The sequence below is a fragment of the Scardinius erythrophthalmus genome (genome assembly GCF_964197995.2).
Source record: "Scardinius erythrophthalmus genome assembly, chromosome: 13".
Lineage (NCBI taxonomy): Eukaryota > Metazoa > Chordata > Actinopteri > Cypriniformes > Leuciscidae > Scardinius > Scardinius erythrophthalmus.
The window spans coordinates 40,433,839-40,452,159 of NC_138233.1; the positions used below are offsets into that span (position 1 = coordinate 40,433,839).

The 18,321-nt window shown below is 38.6% G+C and overlaps 1 protein-coding gene, 1 long non-coding RNA gene and 1 pseudogene across 3 annotated transcripts in view; all 3 read left to right on the forward strand.

Moving 5' to 3' along the window:
* The window catches only part of LOC308700509, a 209,955-nt pseudogene that overhangs the window by 43,568 nt on the left and 148,066 nt on the right, over positions 1-18,321 (forward strand). The window lies entirely within an intron of this gene.
* Positions 8,234-11,967, forward strand: LOC308701335. Its single transcript, XR_014031426.1, has 8 exons — positions 8,234-8,503; positions 9,012-9,073; positions 9,327-9,400; positions 9,721-9,769; positions 10,053-10,194; positions 10,381-10,495; positions 10,958-11,215; positions 11,760-11,967. It is a non-coding gene; the product is annotated as an uncharacterized lncRNA (long non-coding RNA).
* LOC308701263 (protein NLRC3-like) overlaps positions 12,360-18,321 on the forward strand; it is a gene marked incomplete at both ends in the record, with an annotated part of 47,503 nt that continues 41,541 nt past the window's right edge. Inside the window, one exon of the mRNA XM_081383459.1 lies at positions 12,360-12,541. Within this exon, the coding sequence (XP_081239585.1) occupies positions 12,360-12,541 (182 nt within the window). The remainder of the gene's footprint in view (positions 12,542-18,321) is intronic.

Below are 18,321 nucleotides of genomic sequence, written 5' to 3' on the forward strand. Positions count from 1 at the left end.
GGACACATTGCTTCAAGGGTGTGCAGTAAGTTGGAGCTGTTTGCAAGCTCAATGATCAAACTATAGGTAAAGAGAGTGTTTTAATTGTGGTCAGCAGGGCCATTCAGCCCGTAATTGTAAATGGACACTCAGAAAAGAAAGTGATAACGTGAAAGAAAGTAGAACAGTATTTAAATGACGATATTAAAGTTTTCGTCTGAGAAAGAACTAAGAATGTGAACGCAGTGCTAAAGAAAGTGAAATGAACGTGCAAGGGAGAAAAGAAAGTTAAAGGAAAGTTAATAGATGGAAGTCGTAAGAAGATCGAAGATTAAAAGAAGGTTGAAAGATTTAAGTCTTAAGGGAATCGTTTTGAAGGAAAGAGCTAGTGAATTGATGAATACAGGTTGATGTAAAATTACAGATAATAATGACTCCAACAAATGAGTTGCAAAATATTTTAAAAGTACCGTTAACTAAAAGGATGATTGTGTTTTAATGGAATACTTTAAAAGGGTTTAGATGATATAGAGAGACTAATCTGACAGATTATTTACAATGATAAATGCAAAAAAATGCATCACAAGCGGAGAGTGCTAGCCTCCTCAAAGTTAGTGTGAATCCTAATTGCAGATTGATAAACTCCTAGAAAAAACATTGAAGTAATTGAGAACTTGACAACTAAAATTGAGATGAAATGTGATCAAATAAGTAGAAGCAGTATTACTGGATGAACAGTTGCTAAATGTAAAATGTGTGTCTGATTAAACAAACAGTTTGTTAGTGTAGAAAGACATGGAGGTTGACCATGAAAGAACTAAGAGCTGATGTTTTGCTTTAAAAAGATAAGCGTGTGATTGGCTGAAACAGTTTGCTTATCTGAATCTGGTGTGTGCTGTGGCTAAGACGTCCAGTGCGACAGAGACACGATCTGAGAGGAAATTTGTAATGTGATGTCTAAATTCCCTGATGTGGGCAAAAGACAAATGTAAAATATGGTTGTTTGAAAATACATGTAAATTCTGGCAAAGATGCCTTAAGCTGGGCTAAAGTTAAAAGATGGTGGATAAAGTTTGATTGAAGAAGTTTATGAGAGTACAGTGTACCAGTCCTGAATGCCTCAGAGTCTCTCTCATTCAATGTCAGCTGGAAGCTGTTGTCTGAGCCTGTGCAAGGCACATTGTTTTAGTTGAAAACCATAGACATGGATGTTAAAAGAAATCATGCTACAAGGCAGTTCAGATTTCATACATTTAAAGGGAAATTTGTAAATGTTTTAAAAGTAAAACTGAATGACTTTAAAGAAGTCTTAAACGATAGAAGTGATATTTTTGACTAGTTTAGGACCAGTAACTTTGTCTCATTTTAGTCTCCACCATGCAGGGCCGATGGCTCCGGCTACAGATGTAACAGTACACTGAATGGACGTTGTGATAACTAAATTCACTGAGTGTAAGCTCAGTATTGCGATTTTGCTGATTTGAAGATGTTTAAAATATTTAAGTGATTAAATACTGTTGTTATTAACCTGTCTCCCTGTGTTAACACTATTAGGCAGTCCAGAGTGCTCTGGTGACTCTTGAGTGTGCCTTTCCTAAGCTCCAGAACTGATTATGTTGAAGAAAATGGTCAAAGATTCTGTTATGGGGAAGAGCGGTTACCAGTGTGCACGAAGTGATATCACTCAAAGACGGGTAAGATTCTCTAGGGCCAGAGGTCAACCTAAGACAGAGGGTCACGCCGACACTGGGTATCTGCAGAATGGCGGTGTTTTATGTGAGTTGGGTATGAGAGTGGCGCTGATTGACTGAGTGGCCACCAGCATCAGCAGATCATTGAGAGGCCAGATGGGCTGTGAGGAGTTACGGCATGTCTGACCCAGAAAATGTGAGTTCCTCTATATACCACTTGCAAGAAACCGCATTCATTTTATGGCTTGTTTTTCATTATGACAAGTTTGCAACCATGCCAGGGGACAACACCCTGATGAAGATTATAGATAAAGAGCTGATGGGAATGGGCTTTCAAGAGCCAGCTGAGACCGTGAGGTGATTGTCATTATTTGTTGTGGAGACAGTAACAAAACTTAATTTATGTCAGGAACATGATGCTGGTTGCCTTATGGGCAAGGGAAAATATTATAGAAGTTGATATTGAAATAATATGTCTTTAAGATATGTAAGATATGTTTTGTAAGTTTTAAATCCTGAAGGTCATTAGACGTGGTGGTGGCTAAAGGTGAAGACAGCTTTTGTAGATTCAAGAAAAGTCTGGATAAAGGTTAATGGTCAAAGGTTATTGAAATTAATTTATTATTAGATTTTGTCTAAATTACAGTCTTAGGAGGCTGTTGAAAAGATTATTTGTTTATAGTGAGAGAGACTGCTTGAGTGAAGGAACGGATGGTATTCTGTAGGTCTTTCTGTTATCGGCATGCTAAAGCAAGCTGAAGCAAAATAATGAAAATGAACCAAAACAACCCAGCTGACTTTTCTAAGAGAAAATGAATAATGAACAAACGGGCTTTGAAACTGGTAAAGAGACCATGTAAAATTAGATAAAAGCTACAGGAAAATGAGAAGTTTAAAATCTTATTTAAAATTTAAATATGTTTAGAGTTAAAATTAAAGATATGAATATGAGAATATGAGCGGTTCATAGTCAGGCATGTGTGTGTGTTGGATGGTGACAGCATTGTATGTTTTATGAGTGTTGATTCATGTTTGGTATGTGTTGGTTTAGGGAAGCTATTCTGTCCCTATAGTGTGTATATTGTGTCATTAACCTCTGGAATGAGTTTTATCATTACAGATGGGTTAAGGCAAATGACAAATTTGAAAGAACTTTGGTCATCAAGCTCTGTAGATTATTGTGAACAGAGAGAGAATGTTGTTTGACTGATTCTGACCAAGTCTGTACACGACGACCTGACCTGATAGAAACAATTGATTACTTTGACATTGGAAAATGTTTGTAGATGACTGACTTAAGAGACCAAACAACAGGCCTGAAAAGCAGTTTCAACAGGGAACTCCAGGGCAGATGCGGCAGCGAAGGCCGCGTCAGCACAGCAGACAAAAGAAACTGTGTACTTTACTATCTGACAATAACCTCGACGGTTGTTTTTCTTTACAGAGCATGCAGACTTTTGATGTAGGTCAAAGTGTGCCAGTAAAATAATGGCTATGGATGAATTTGGCTGACTATCCTGGCTTGAGTTATTATTGTGGCAGAAAGGCCACACCTTGCGCAGCGCATAACTTAAAACTTTCCTTTTGCAGGACGTCAGGATGGATTGTGTCGAACAGAACTGATTCTGTTCCAAATGTATAAATATTGTTTTGTTAACATGAGCAAAGCGGGTTGAGAGTTTTTTCCTTTCAGGTTTTTCAGTGCCATTCAGTGAGCAAAATTATCTGGTGACAATATGTTTCAGGCTGTTGATTCAACAGGTCACACCAAAAGGGACGACCGGCCAGACAAGCGGTCAATAACAAAATAGCTAGGGTCTGCATTCACAGGTGACAGCGGGCAGGAAATGGTTAATTCCAGTAAAGGTGCGGTCGGGATAAGGAAAAATCTTGTAATGATCAGAAAATGGTTGGAGAGGGTGACATCTGGGTCCACGCCTCTGACCTTAGACTACACCAACCAACCTCAGCAACCCCACACGCCGACGCGAAGGACAGTGAGGGGTCAAGGACGTGCTAGTAACGTACCCTCCCTTGCCAGCGATGGAAAATCCTCTCTACGGCACGCAAAGTGTCATATTGGTGAAGACGGAATGTCCATGGGGTGAACGAGATGGCCAACACACCTGGAGGAGGATGTGGACCAACTAATGGTTTAAGTTTAGCTGAATAATTTGTTTTGTGATGATGTTGATGATTTTATTTGATTAAATCAAACTAGTGCTTAGTATTGATATAGATCTAATGATTTGATTGGTGCAAATGTTTTCAGGAAAAGTGGAAATTCTATTCAATGATGTGGAAGTAGTGGAAGCTACAGTAACATGGTCAATTTGGAGGGTGTTTTTCATTTTCCTATTTTCTTACTTTCTAAATTCTTTCTTTCTAAGGACGGTGATAATGTGTAAAGAGGGTTAAAAACAGTAGCCATCCGTGTTACGAGGTGGCATACAAGGACAGGGTTTGAATTGAGGGATATTTTTTGTCTACTTTTTTTCTTTTCTTTGTGTAATAGTTTCATGAAATCAACAAGGGGTGTTGAATTGATATGTGTTGAACTGATGTGTTATTTTCCTACTAAATATAACCTACACTTTTTCTTGTTTATACTGAGATGACTGAGGGTCCGATCTATATAGTGTTGGGGATGCAATAACAGTGCTTATTCGTCTAGCCCGGTTTCAGAATAAACCTTTATTTGCTTGCTATAAAATTAAGGGCCTATCCTTACAAAAACAGCCCAAGCTTATTTCATTTTAATCCTTTCTTTTCCTACAAGTTTAAAGAAGAGTGATCAGTCATATGAAAATCAGAGATGAACAGTTTAAGTATTATTATGGTTTGGTTTGTCTTGATTGATCAGTTATCAATGAATGATAAAAAGGGGGAATTGTAATGGAAAATTTAGATTTTCATTGATTCACAGTGTTGATTTTCATTATTTTCATTATTAAGACATTGAAATGATCTTTGCTGGACTGTACGTAGTCTGCCAACATATGACTAATGTTTTTAAACACTGGGAAACAGGTGAGACATCAGGAGGAGGCAGGTTGAAAAGGGGCTCTGACCCCTAGGGTCAGAGGCCGGCCAATTTAGAACTTGTGAGTTTGTAAGAATAAACTCAGCAGAATTAGATGACTAGCAGAGAAACCTTCCTTTGTTTAGATAAGGGCCTGTAAGCAAGAGACCTTGAAATCAGTATAAAGGCTCCTCTGCCCTCCCTCCCTGGTCGCACTTGTTTCACAGACTGTACTGGTGACTTCTGTGTGGCAACTGGGCCTTCTTGCAAGAATAAATACTTTTAAAAGACAATTTGACTCAGAAATGTCTCTTACGCAGGTGATGATTGTTTAATGAATATTTTTGCCACAACAGATGTATTGCGATTTTTTTAAGAATTGCGATTCTACAAATATTGTGATTTTTTTTTTTTTACATTAACGTTAGACCATGGAGAAAAGTTAAATCATACACTTATACAGACTGTGCATGATATATAAGATGAGGCACATTTACAAAAACAATTAATCACATCTTTCTGACTTATTTCAAAAGCATCATACAGTCCTACATTCTCTTTTTTAACTGTCACTTGTCGCCACCTAGTGGCGAAACAATTTAATGATAAATGCGTTATTTTAAGCGCCATGTTTCTATCAAAAGCTGATTTACTATATTTTGATCGCTATCGTAGACATCGGTGTTTATATTTGAACTTTAAACTTTTATCCCAGTACTTCTAAGATAATTTTAACTATTGCATCACAGAAATAATGATACTATGAGGTTGAAAAGACTGTTTGTGAAGCTGTTTCACTCTTTCCGGGTCAGCGGCAGCACCAACACAGCTTTGAATGTTGCGATGTGATTTTGTTAAAGGTTTAATTGACAGATGAAATGGAAGAAGATTGCGTGTGTGTTTGAATGGAGATCATGGTCTTTTAAAGATGGATGATGCAGCTCTACGGTCTTATCTCTCTCCAGGCCCGGTTCTACGGGGGTGCTTGAGGGTGCTAAGCACCCTCAAATAAAAGTGAAAGCACCTTCAGATGAAAAATTATCAATAGCACACATAGCCTAAACGAGATTTTGCCGAAAATAAAACGCAGACGGATTTCACACTCTTGCCTATAATAGGATAGCCTACACAAAATAAATAAATTAATAAAATTAAACAAATATATATATATTAAATAAATTATTTCGTTATGCTTTCATGTTTAATGCATTGTAGTTGTCCTTTCGTGATCGCGATACGCAAAAGGTGAAGCTGTCTCTTTAATTGCCCACTTTGCTTGCGTGCGTGCTTCCCGCTCAGAAATTTTGTTAGCTGACTTTCTGAGACGGGGCTTTAGGTAACGTAAAAATAAGTGTCCATTTTTAATCATCATGGACATAAGAAAATGGCTTAAGCAAGCCGTTTGAAGGAAGGTTACAGTACTGAATATATTTGGATTAGCTTCTTCCTCCTCCTCCGAATCACAACCTGTAAGTATTATTATTAATAATTGTAGCATGCTCAATAAGTATTTTGTGTAACGTTATGTGTGTTGTGTAACGTTAAGCTAGCGCAGCTTCTTGGTCTTTTGCTGTCAATTGTTTTGAACTGCTTGTCGTTGTTATTGGAGTTGTCATAAAGAATAGAGCAGCAATACCTTGGTGTAATAACGTTACTGCTGCAGTGCTTTATCAATATGTTTATGCATAACGCTAACAATGAATGACTGATTGGGTGTTGATGTGTTGTCATGGTTGTCATATTGTACAGACCCGGCAGTCAGCGCTAGTGCATTATGGGTAATTGTTTGTTGGGAGTTGATTTATGCGTTATTACAGCAATATGGTTGGGGTTTGTGTTAGTAAAGTTACGTGTGTTTATGTTCAAGTTAGGTTGGATGTTCTTGGTACATTTTCTGCCTTGTTATGTAAAAATGTGTCTCTCACCGTCATGGAGAGAGACGTGTGTAAGGCAGTGACTTTTGGCCATTCTAAGAGTGTTCAATAGGCTACGTGCACGTGGCCGCCATTTTGGATTTCAGATCAGCGAGTGTGCGGTTAGACACTTCCGGTTTCGCATTACACCTGGTGCAGGGAACCGGAGAAAGCCGAAATGTATCTTTTGTAGTTGTTTATAGAATCAATTATCACTTAAAATACTACTAAGATCCATATTACTATCACACGATAGCCAATGGCAATTAAATGCACGCATGCATAGTCAGATTAATGAATGAAATATAACTGTTCACGAACAGAAGATTGTATTTGACTCCTGCTGCATACACATACGCAATGACAGTTATGCCTACTGTAGCCTAAATATAGAGTTACAACTACGATTACAGTTGTTTGCATTAAATGCACGTTAGCCCTGTGATAGGCTACAATTTATATCCATAAATACTATTTTCTCAATTCTGCATGCATTTTTACTTACATCAATTGCTCGATCAATATTATCATCACATATTTTACATTTACATTTTTTACTGTAGGTACCACAAACAAATATAGGTAAGTTTGTGTATATTTTACACGTAGTACTGTATGTGTTGCTTATAAACACCAGACAGATTATTATTATTATTATTTATGAAACAGATAAACTTTACTCATATAGCCAACTCATAAACAGATCAACTTTACTCATCTCACTTGCACAAAATAAATGCAGTAATAGAAAGCATAGAAACGCACAGGTGAAATACACTGAAAATTATATGCATTTAAATATTTGGTCGGGTTGAAGTCCTCCCTCCGGATCTCCTGTATCCACTCAGCCCGTACCGCAGCGTCAACGGGGAATGCATGAAAGCTGACTTCTCTGTTGTAACGTGACGAAATGGTACAAAACGGCATACAACGATGAAGAGCTGAGGCTGTCATCGTCTGAAAGGCAAGTCACCTCTCTTGAATACTCCTTGTGAAAAAATATCTCTGTGGTAATGGAACTTGGTCGCTGTTGTCTCTCGCTGTCAGATCACCGTAGTTTTCACTCGAAGTACTGGCCCACACACTCAAGTTCGAACAACTGTCGCCGTGCACGGAGCGAATTGTAGCCTATCACAGGGCAAACGTGTGAATGTTCACAGTGTATTTTATGTAAACAACTCTAATCGTAGTTGTAACTCTAAATTTACAGTAGGCATAATTGTAATTGCGTATGTGTATGCAGCACGAGTCAAATACAATCTTCTGTTCGTGAACAGTTGTATTTCATTCATTAATCTGACTATGCATCCGTGCATTTAATTGCCATTGGCTATCGTGTGATAGTAATATGGATCTTAGTAGTATTTTAAGTGATAATTGATTCTATAAATAACTATAAAAGATAATTTTCGTCTTTCTCCGGCTCCCTGCACCGGGCGTAATGCGAAACCGGAAGTGTCTAACCGCACACTCGCTGATCCGAAATCCAAAATGGCGGCCACGTGCACGTAGCCTATTGAAGTAGAAGCCGATTACAACCAGGGTATCACCATACCCACACAGCAAAGGAGTCCGTGGCGGACCCGCCCTCAAGCCGCCAGATCCGCCTGACTGTCAGATTCGTTTTCGCTGCGCTAACAGGATCAGCCCCGCCTCCAGGATCGGCCCAGCCTGCGGTTTTAATCGGCGGACCCAGAACGGATCACATACGGATCCGCACTTCGGACGCGCCTTAACATGTGCCCCGCCCCCTAACGCACTGTCACCTCGCGGACTCGCTACAGACGCTGGGCGGACCCGCTGACCAAACGTGCCTAATTTCAACTGTCGCCATCGTCACAGAATCATTCTCCGCTCTGTGGAAAAGCTAACCGGCAGGTCGACAAGCACGGAACACGGTAAGAATGGTTCAAATATGCTTTATTTGTACAGTTACTTAGCTGTAAAACATTACCGTTCATACCGTTCAACATACCGATGATTTTATTTCTGAAATGATTGTGGCAAACGAAGTTAGCAAATTGTCATTAGCGTAGATTTGAGTAAAAATGTATTTGATAATTAATAACTTTGAGTAAAAAGCTATTTGGATGGTATATTCTTTCTGTCTGGGAGGTTAGGTGATTTAATTAACGTTAGCTGTCCGGATTTTTATCACACCCTGATCGCGTATTTTCTCCCCTCCAGTAACGTTAAAATGTCAGGCAATATTATCATGTTAGGCCTAACGTTACCCAACTTACGTTTTTCACTGAATTTCTGGTATAACATGTCCATTTTTGTTTACATTTTGACAGTTCCACCTCCCCATGTAATGTTGTTTCAAAAAAATAATTAATATTATATGATACTGTGTGTGTGTGTGTGTGTGTGTGTGTGTGTGTGTGTGTGTGTGTTCTGTTGCAGCTTACAGTTTGTTCAAGTGCCACCAGTCTTATTTTGGAGTTTCATCTTTTCCTGACATCAGAGTAAGTAAGATTTAATACTGTTCCAACTGGATTTGTTGTCAAATACTGACACTGGTCCACACTACAGCATTTAATACTGTACTGGTTTGGTTAGTTTGAGTCCATTTTTGTTTACATCATGACAAATATATTCTCCACCACCTCCCCATGTAATGTTGTTTCAGATAATTATTTCATATCATATTAAGATTGTGTGTGTGTGTGTGTGTGTGTGTGTGTGTGTGTGTGTGTGTGTGTGTGTGTTCTGTTGCAGCTTACAGTTCACAGTTTGTTCAAGTGCCACCAGTCTTATTTTGGAGTTTCATCTTTTCCTGACATCAGAGTAAAGTAAGATTTAATACTGTTCTAACTTGATTTAGCCAGATATGTTGTCAAATACTGACACTGGTCCACACTACAGCATTTCAATTGTCAAGGCTTAAAAAATTGCAAATTATCAACTTGAAGATGCAGCACTGGCCCAATGGGGCAGGTGAAAGTTCCTGCAACTGGCCCAAGTGTCTTTCACGCTGGCCCCGGGCCATCAGGCAGTCCTTATTGTCGAGCCCTGCTGTATAATTATTTTTGAAAACACTCAAAATTTTGGTTATTTTCCACAACTCACTAGTTGAAATGTGTATTTTGTGTTTCTGTTACGTTTCTTTTAGATAAAATGAATAGAAAAACTGTACCTGTCTCCAGCTCCACCTTAAGACAGTAAGTTCTTCAGCAACTTCACTGTAAGTTGACAGTTCATTGTTGATTCAATTGAGTTCAGTAAGGCCACATTTATACTGCAGGTCTTGATGCCCAATTCTGATTTGTTGACCATATCTGAATTTCTTTTATATTTTTGGACCAGCTTTTTTAATTTAAAAGTGACCCATATGCAATTACACCATACACTTGGTGAAATAACCCAAGGTAGACATACTGACCTGTTCTTGAAACAGGAAGTTAAATTTATCTGGTGCTGTTTGTTACTTCCTTCTCGTTTAAGGATGTTTGGTGCCACAAAATTGGTACAGTGATGGAGTTACCTATTGGCCAAACTACAAAAATGATGAGAGAGTGAACGGGGCAGTGAAAAATTCTAAGGAACCTGGACCTGACTGGAAAAAATATGATGCCAGAGTCATGTGGTATGCTATTTTCTTTTTAAATAATCTAAATGGCTTTTGTAAGCAAATATCAAAGTATTTTGCCAATATGTTATATGGGAAGAAAATCCTTTTAATTACATTCTCATATTGTTCTGTTGTCTATAGTTCTACTCTATTAATTTGAAGGTCTACTGAAGTTTAACATGTAGGCTATTTATTTTATAGATGACTACTTTGTGGCACAACAACTCTTGAAGAAAGCTCTAAATTGCAACACATCAGATCTACAGTCTGAAGAGGAAGAGGAGGAGATTCGGCCAAAAAGAAGGCCAAAGCCGATGTTAGTATACGTATATTATCCTTTATATTTTACATTAACTTTTTGGCCTCTATATTTTCTCAAAAACATAATTTAGTGTTTAGGATATGATGAACCCGACAACCACCACACGTAAAGCCAGCTGAAATATAGATAAATGGTTTCTCAGAGAAACCATTCTCAACCAATTACATTGATTTACAATTTAAGTTCTTAGGCCAGTGAAAATGTTTATGTAATTACATTTACATTTATGCATTTGGCAGACGTTTTTATCCAAAGCAACTTACATTGCATTTTAAGGTACACATTTACATTCTTATCAGTTCTTGCTTCCCCTGGGAATTGAACCCATGACCTTAGCATTGCAAGCGCCAACACTCTACTGTTTGAACTACAGGAAGGCTTTACATTTATTATTATTATTAATAAGAGTAATTAATAAGATGTTAACTGCTTGTTTTTTTCCACCCTAATTTATAGTCATTTCTTGGGAGACTCTGATGAGAGCGAGGAGGAAGATGCTCATAAAAAGAGGCAAACTTTTAACACAACCATCAGCTCCTGTTTTTGCACCACCACCTTTTATCCTAAGTAGCGGCACAGCTGCTCCACCTCCACCCATTTCTCCACCTCACTGTTCACAGAGACCAGCAGAAGAGCAAACCCCTTCTGCAAGCAGGGTCTACAGACCTACCTGGCGGGGGGAAAGATGTGGATCAGACAGTATTGCCTGCTCTGGTGAGCAATACCTCATTAGATACAAGACTCAAATAGAGTATATTTTGTCAGCTTTTTTATTTTTATGCATGCTTAGTCCTGTGTCAAATTTACTATTTAACTTTTATCATATTTAGTCAACCTTATCCTGTTTTTGTTTAGTTCTTTTTTTAGTCAACTAAACTTATGGGCATTCAAGTTTTATTCAAGGAAAACTTTTTTTTTTTTGTCACGCTGTATAATGGTTAAAATTATAATCACTTAGTCATTTTAGTTGAACTTCTGTTTGTGTTTGTGCCAAATTCTTTAGGGAGTCTATTAAAGTCTGTAGTTTTCTTATGTCTCATTAGAACTACAGAAACGCGACCCGATCTGGCAATCTTACATAGCGTGGTTATAGCAGATAAAGGACCGCAAAGCGGAGGCTGAAGTGCCTTTCACCCTGTTACGACTTGACATTATTTTAAGTTAAAAAAGGAATTATGTCTATCCTCTAAAAAACAACAACCTGGTAGCTTCAATGTGATTTCATGACATGTAATGAAAATCTGCTTATGTATTACAGGTGCTGTGAGAAAGAGCCATGTCTCCTGTGCCGCCACCGATGACGACATTACAAAACATGTAATCCGGTGGTTCAACCTGGCATCAGATAGGGGAAGCTCAAGGAGCCGGAGCCCCTGTCAGCAAACCTTGACCCAACAGTAGTGAAAAAAAATACTTTATCATTTTAGTGTAATGTTTTTCACTAAATAAAATGATGTTCTTGGTACAATTCATGGTTGATTTCATTTTTTTCTGTAATGTCTATTCAATGTTTACATGAATAAAACTATTTAAAAAATTAGTAAATACATTTATAGTCTGTAATAACCTATTTTGTTATTGTTAGTTGGCTAAAAATTATTAATGTTTAATGATTCATGTTTTATTCAAAGGCACATACATTAATAACTATTCAAGCTTTTATAGAGCAGTCCAGTCTATCTAATGTTCGTCCACCATTAGATTTTAAATATATCTGTAGCTATAGTTTTGGCCAGATAATCAAGTGTGGGGAAAAAGTGGCATTGTAGACGGAATTTTATGAACGGGTCCAAAACGGACCCGGGCCGGGCATAGGGGCCGGGCATATGACTGGGTCCAAAACGGACCCGGAGCGGATATGCGGCTCATTCGCGGATCCAAAGCGAAGCCGGGGCGGATGTACCCATTTATGTACGGATACGCAAAGGGACCGCAGCGGTGTCAGACCGGATCCGCGAGCCGCCACCGCGGCGGATCCGGCGCGGTGTGCAAGTGGACGCAGTTTCGGATCCGCTTTCTGGATCCGTTCCGGAGTTCACTGTACCTCCGCGGCGGATGCGTTTCGTAGTCAGTTTGCTGTCTGGGTAGTGTAGGTAGGGTATGTGTGGCATGTTTTAATGTTTTGCAAAGTGAAGATTGCTGCTTGTTTACATGCTATTCTATAAATTACTGCCTGATTGTATTCTGTTTAACATAACAGCAATTACAGTAGTATTGTTGTATACAACATCCCCAATTTTGAGATACTATGTTTCAGACTGATGACTGAGCTATTTCCTACGATTATGTAAGCAGCACCCTCACTATATTCAGAAGCACCCTCAGTGATTTGGTTCTAGAACCGGGCCTGTCTCTCTCACAGCGTATGAGCAGCGCGAGGGCTTTCAGTGCGTTCAGTTTCACGTATTACGTCACTAAACACTCATAGATAACGACACATCCTCTGTTGGCTAACTTCTGTCAACCTTGTCTGTAAGCAAGGACAATAATAAAGCAATTTCATTTGAATTAATATTGATTCTGTAATAAAAAAAAAAATCAACTTTAAAATAGTAAAAAAAAAAAGAAGAAGAAAAAAAAATGCGATACCTAGGTGAATCGATTTTTTCTCCCAGCCCAACTATACATTTTCTTTACACAAAGACTTTACTTAAAAACTTTAGACCTACACTACCGTTCAAAAGTTTTAGGTCCGTATGTTTTTATTTTTATTTTAAGAAGTCTCTTCTGCTCACCAAGGCTGTATTTATTTGATCCAAAATACAGCAAAAACAGTGATATTGTGAAATATTTTTTACAATTTAAAACAAACGTTTTCTATTTTAATATATTTTAAAATGCAATTTATACCTGTGATCAAAGGCTAAATTTTCAGCATAATTTCTCCAGTGCAGTGTCACATGATCCTTCAGAAATCACTCTATGATTTTCTGCTCAATAAAAATGTCTGATTATCAGTGTTGAGCATGGAAGCTCAATTCGGTGGATCGCTAACACTTTTTAAAAAAGAGGGGTTTGAGTTAAAGGTATGGGTAGGCAATTTTGGACAGGCTAGCAAAAGCAAACTATAGCTTTGAAAGCATAAGATCCCTTCAGAGCGTCTCCAAAGCCGTGCCTCCTTCAAACACAGCAGAGTCTGCAAAGCATCACGAGACGAAAGACAGCGTTAAATGACCTCATGTCTCAAAGCACCATAACATTAAAATAATAACAAACTTAAACAACTTACAGAGCTCTAGCTGTACCACCTGACTGCTGCAGATTCATTATGGCATTGATAGTGTTGAAACAGAAACAAAAAAATACGAGTCTGAGGACGTGAACAGCTCTGGTTACGACACGGCGTGAACGCAGCATGAGCTGGTTGTTTTGGTTCAGGAGGAACTTCTTGAGCTTGAGCATTATTGTTATACGATCTTGACAATGCGTTTGAGACGACATCGCTTACTATATACAAGTAAGTATATACTTACTATTTGCAAGTACGATGTCAAGGACTGTAATTTGCTCTGGCCCCCTTCCTGTTCGCAGGAGTGATGAGATAGTTAGTAGATTATGTTCGCTTAACGGTTGGCTGTCTCGGTGGTGTCCGCTTAATAATATAGAATTCATAGACAATTGGAAAAGTTTTTGGGGCAAACCTGACCTGTTGAAAAGAGATGGTATTCATCCCTCCTGGGATGGTGCTGCTCTTCTCTCTAGTAATATGGCTCATAGTCTTAGAGCTCAAACATGACAATCTGGGGCTCAGGTCAGGAAGCAGACAGACTGGCTTAACCGACTGTCTGCTAGCGGCCCCGCGTCACCAAGGTCAGATAAATCCCATCACATAGAGCCTCTTTCACCTAGCTATCATCATATAGAGACTGTGTCTGTTCCCCGAATTTGGAAATCCAATAAACGTTTAAACCCAACTAAGGTTAAAAATTTAATTGATGTTCAACAAATAAAAAACAGCTATAATACAGATGAGCAAATGCTAAAGCTTGGGTTGCTGAATATTCGATCGCTTACTTCAAAAGCACTCGTTGTTAACGATATGATTTGAGATAATAACCTAGATGTGCTGTGTTTGACAGAAACCTGGCTAAAACCAAACGATTACATTACTTTAAATGAATCAACCCCGCAAGATTACTGTTATAAACATGAGCCTCGTCTGAAACGCAAAGGGGGTGGTGTTGCTGTAATTTATAGTAATAGTTTCAAAACCACTAAGAAATCAAGTTTTAAATATAATTCTTTTGAAGCATTGGTGCTTAATGTAAAAATATATAGTGTAAACGATAAATCACGTTTGAGATTTGTGCTGGCTACTGTATACAGGCCACCAGGGCACCATACAGACTTTATCAAAGAATTTGCGGACTTTCTATCAGAATTAATATTGACTGCAGATAAAGTACTAATTGTTGGTGATTTTAATATACACATCGATAATGAAAAAGATGCATTGGGATTGGCATTTAAAGACATTGTAAATTCAATTGGAGTTAGACAACACGTGTCAGGACCTACTCATCGTCGTAATCATACTCTAGATCTAATATTATCACACGGAATAGATGTGGATGCCGTTGAAATTCTGCAGCAGAGCGATGACATCTCAGATCATTACCTAGTCTCGTGTAATTTTCATTTAGCCAAGGCTGCAAAGCCGACTCCGTGTTACAAATATGTGAGACCTATCACTTCTGCTACTAAAGATTGCTTTATTAATAATCTTCCTAATCAGTTTCATCATCTCAGCATCTCAGATAGCTTAGAAGAACTAGATATTACAACAGAAACGTTTAACTCTCTCTTTTCCAGCACTTTAGACACAGTTGCTCCGTTGCGCTTAAAGAAGATTAAAGAAAATAGTCCAACGCCGTGGTACAACGAGCACACTCGGGCCCTTAAGAGAGCAGCCAGAAAAATGGAGCGCAACTGGAAGAAAACAAAACTAGAGGTATTTCGCATTTCATGGAAAGAGAGCTCGATTACTTACAGAGAGGCTTTAAAAGCTGCTAGATCTGCTTATTTTTCAACCCTATTAGAAGAAAATAAACATAATCCTAGGTATTTATTTGAAACGGTGGCTAAACTAACGAAAAATAAAGCTTCAAGCACCGAAGTTTCCAAGCAACACAGCAGTAATGACTTTATGAACTTCTTCACTTATAAGATTGATAATATCAGGGACAAAATTATAACTATGCAACCGTCTACTACAGTATCACATCAGGCAGTGCATTGTAGTCTTCCTGAGGAAAATTTTGATTCATTCGTTGCTATAGGAGAGGAAGAATTTACTAAACTCATTAAATCATCTAAATCTACAACATGTGTGTTAGACCCTATACCGACTAAGCTACTGAAAGAAATACTTCCAGAGGTCATAGATCCTCTTCTTAATATCATTAATTCGTCTTTGTCTCTAGGATACGTACCAAAAAACTTTAAGCTGGCTATGATTAAACCGCTTGTTAAAAAAACGCAACTTGATCCTTCAGAATTAGTCAATTACAGGCCGATCTCGAATCTACCTTTTCTGTCAAAGATATTAGAAAAGGCAGTATCCTCACAACTGTGTTCCTTTCTTGAAAGAAATGATATCTGCGAGGATTTCCAGTCAGGATTTAGACCGTACCACAGTACCGAAACAGCTCTCGTTAGAGTCACAAATGATTTGCTCTTATCATCCGATCGTGGTTGTATCTCGCTATTAGTGTTACTCGATCTTAGTGCTGCATTTGACACCATCGACCACAACGTTCTTTTAAATAGATTAGAACATTATGTTGGCATTACGGGAAATGCACTAGCATGGTTTAAATCATACTTATCTGACCGTTATCAATTTGTAGCAGTAAATGATGAGATGTCTCATCGATCACAAGTTCAGTATGGCGTACCACAAGGCTCAGTACTAGGACCGCTGCTGTTCACTCTGTACATGCTACCATTAGGAGATATCATTAGGAAACATGGCATTAGCTTTCACTGTTATGCCGATGATACTCAGCTCTATATTTCTTCAAAACCTAACGAAACTTATCAATTCACAAAATTAACGGAATGCATAGCGGATATAAAAAATTGGATGACTTGTAATTTCCTACTTCTAAATTCTGAAAAAACAGAGTTTCTAATTATTGGACAAAAAACTTCCTCACGTAATAATCTAGAATACTGTCTAACAATTGATGGCTGCTCTGTTAAGTCTTCGTCGTCGGTTAGGAACCTGGGTGTGCTCTTTGATACCAATCTTTCATTTGAAAGTCACGTGTCTAGTATCTGTAAAACTGCATTTTTCCATCTTAAAAATATATCTAAATTACGCCATATGCTCTCATTGACAAATGCGGAACAATTGGTTCATGCGTTCATGACCTCAAGGCTAGATTATTGTAATGCTCTACTGGGTGGTTGCCCTGCACGCTTAATAAACAAACTACAGCTGGTTCAAAACGCAGCAGCTCGAGTTCTTACCAGAACCAGGAAGTATGACCATATTAGCCCAGTTCTGTCAAAACTGCATTGGCTCCCTATTAAACATCGCATCAATTTTAAAATATTGCTGATTACTTACAAAGCACTTAATGGTTTAGCTCCGCAGTACTTGAGCGAGCTCTTAACGCATTATAGTCCGTCACGTCTATTACGATCTCAAAATTCCGGCCAGTTGATAATACCTAGAATATCAAAATCGACTGCTGGCGGTAGATCCTTTTCCTATTTAGCACCAAAACTCTGGAACAGTCTTCCAACCATTGTCCGGGAAGCAGACACACTCTGTCAGTTCAAAGCCAGATTAAAGACACATCTCTTTGACCTAGCTTTCACATAATACATTATAGACTTCTATAATTTAATGTTAGGCTGCATATAGTAGGTCAGCCGGAACCGGGAACACTTCCCAAAAATCCTGATGTACTCGTTACATCATGAGATGAATGGCATCTACGCTAATTTTAGTGTCTGTGTTTATCCCGAGGTTTTCCTGCAGCCTGCCGGATCCAGGCCGTATCCAGATCTGACGAAGGACCTTCGCCTGGACCGATGACAACGCAGTGCTGAAGTGCCAACTAGTCTCTCCCTATGGAGGATCCCACTACCACTCTACAGATAAGCCGTTGTCGGGAAAATTCGTCTCGCGGGCCTACCCCAAAGCAACAAATAAAATAAAATTCCTTATCAAAATTTATAAGGAAAGACAAGTATTTTGTTTAGGCTTGGCTTGTAGGGAATTCCAAACCAGCGTATATTCAAACGCACATAACTATAGAACCCATTCTAAATGCGCATGTGAATGCCATCAGCGTTTCTCACAGGTTCGCGTTTAAAGTCTGTGTAGAGAGAATGGTGTCGTCTTAGCGGCCCCTAATTTAATAACAAATGATCATTGCGACGGAAGCAAATCAATTAAAACTAACTTTAGATGGAAATAACTTAACTCTGCTGTAAAGCCGAAACAATCTCTGTTACCTTAAATTATACGCTTATCTCTGTAAAGCTGCTTTGAGACAATCTACATTGTTAAAAGCGCTATATAAATGAAGATGACTTGACTTGACTATATTTTTAGCAGCCAGTTTTAGGTGGGGTTTAGCGATGCTGAATCCTGTTTTTAACAGTGGTATGGCCGTCCTAAATAAGCCTCTGAAAAGGCCTCCTAGACCCGCCCAGTACATAACGGCATCGCCATACGGGTAGTCCCGGATATGTTAGAGTTTAAAGGAACACGCCGACTTTAGCTTATTCACCGTATCCCCCAGAGTTAGATAAGTCCAGACATACTCTTCTCATCTCCGTGCATGCCGTAACTCTATCTGCAT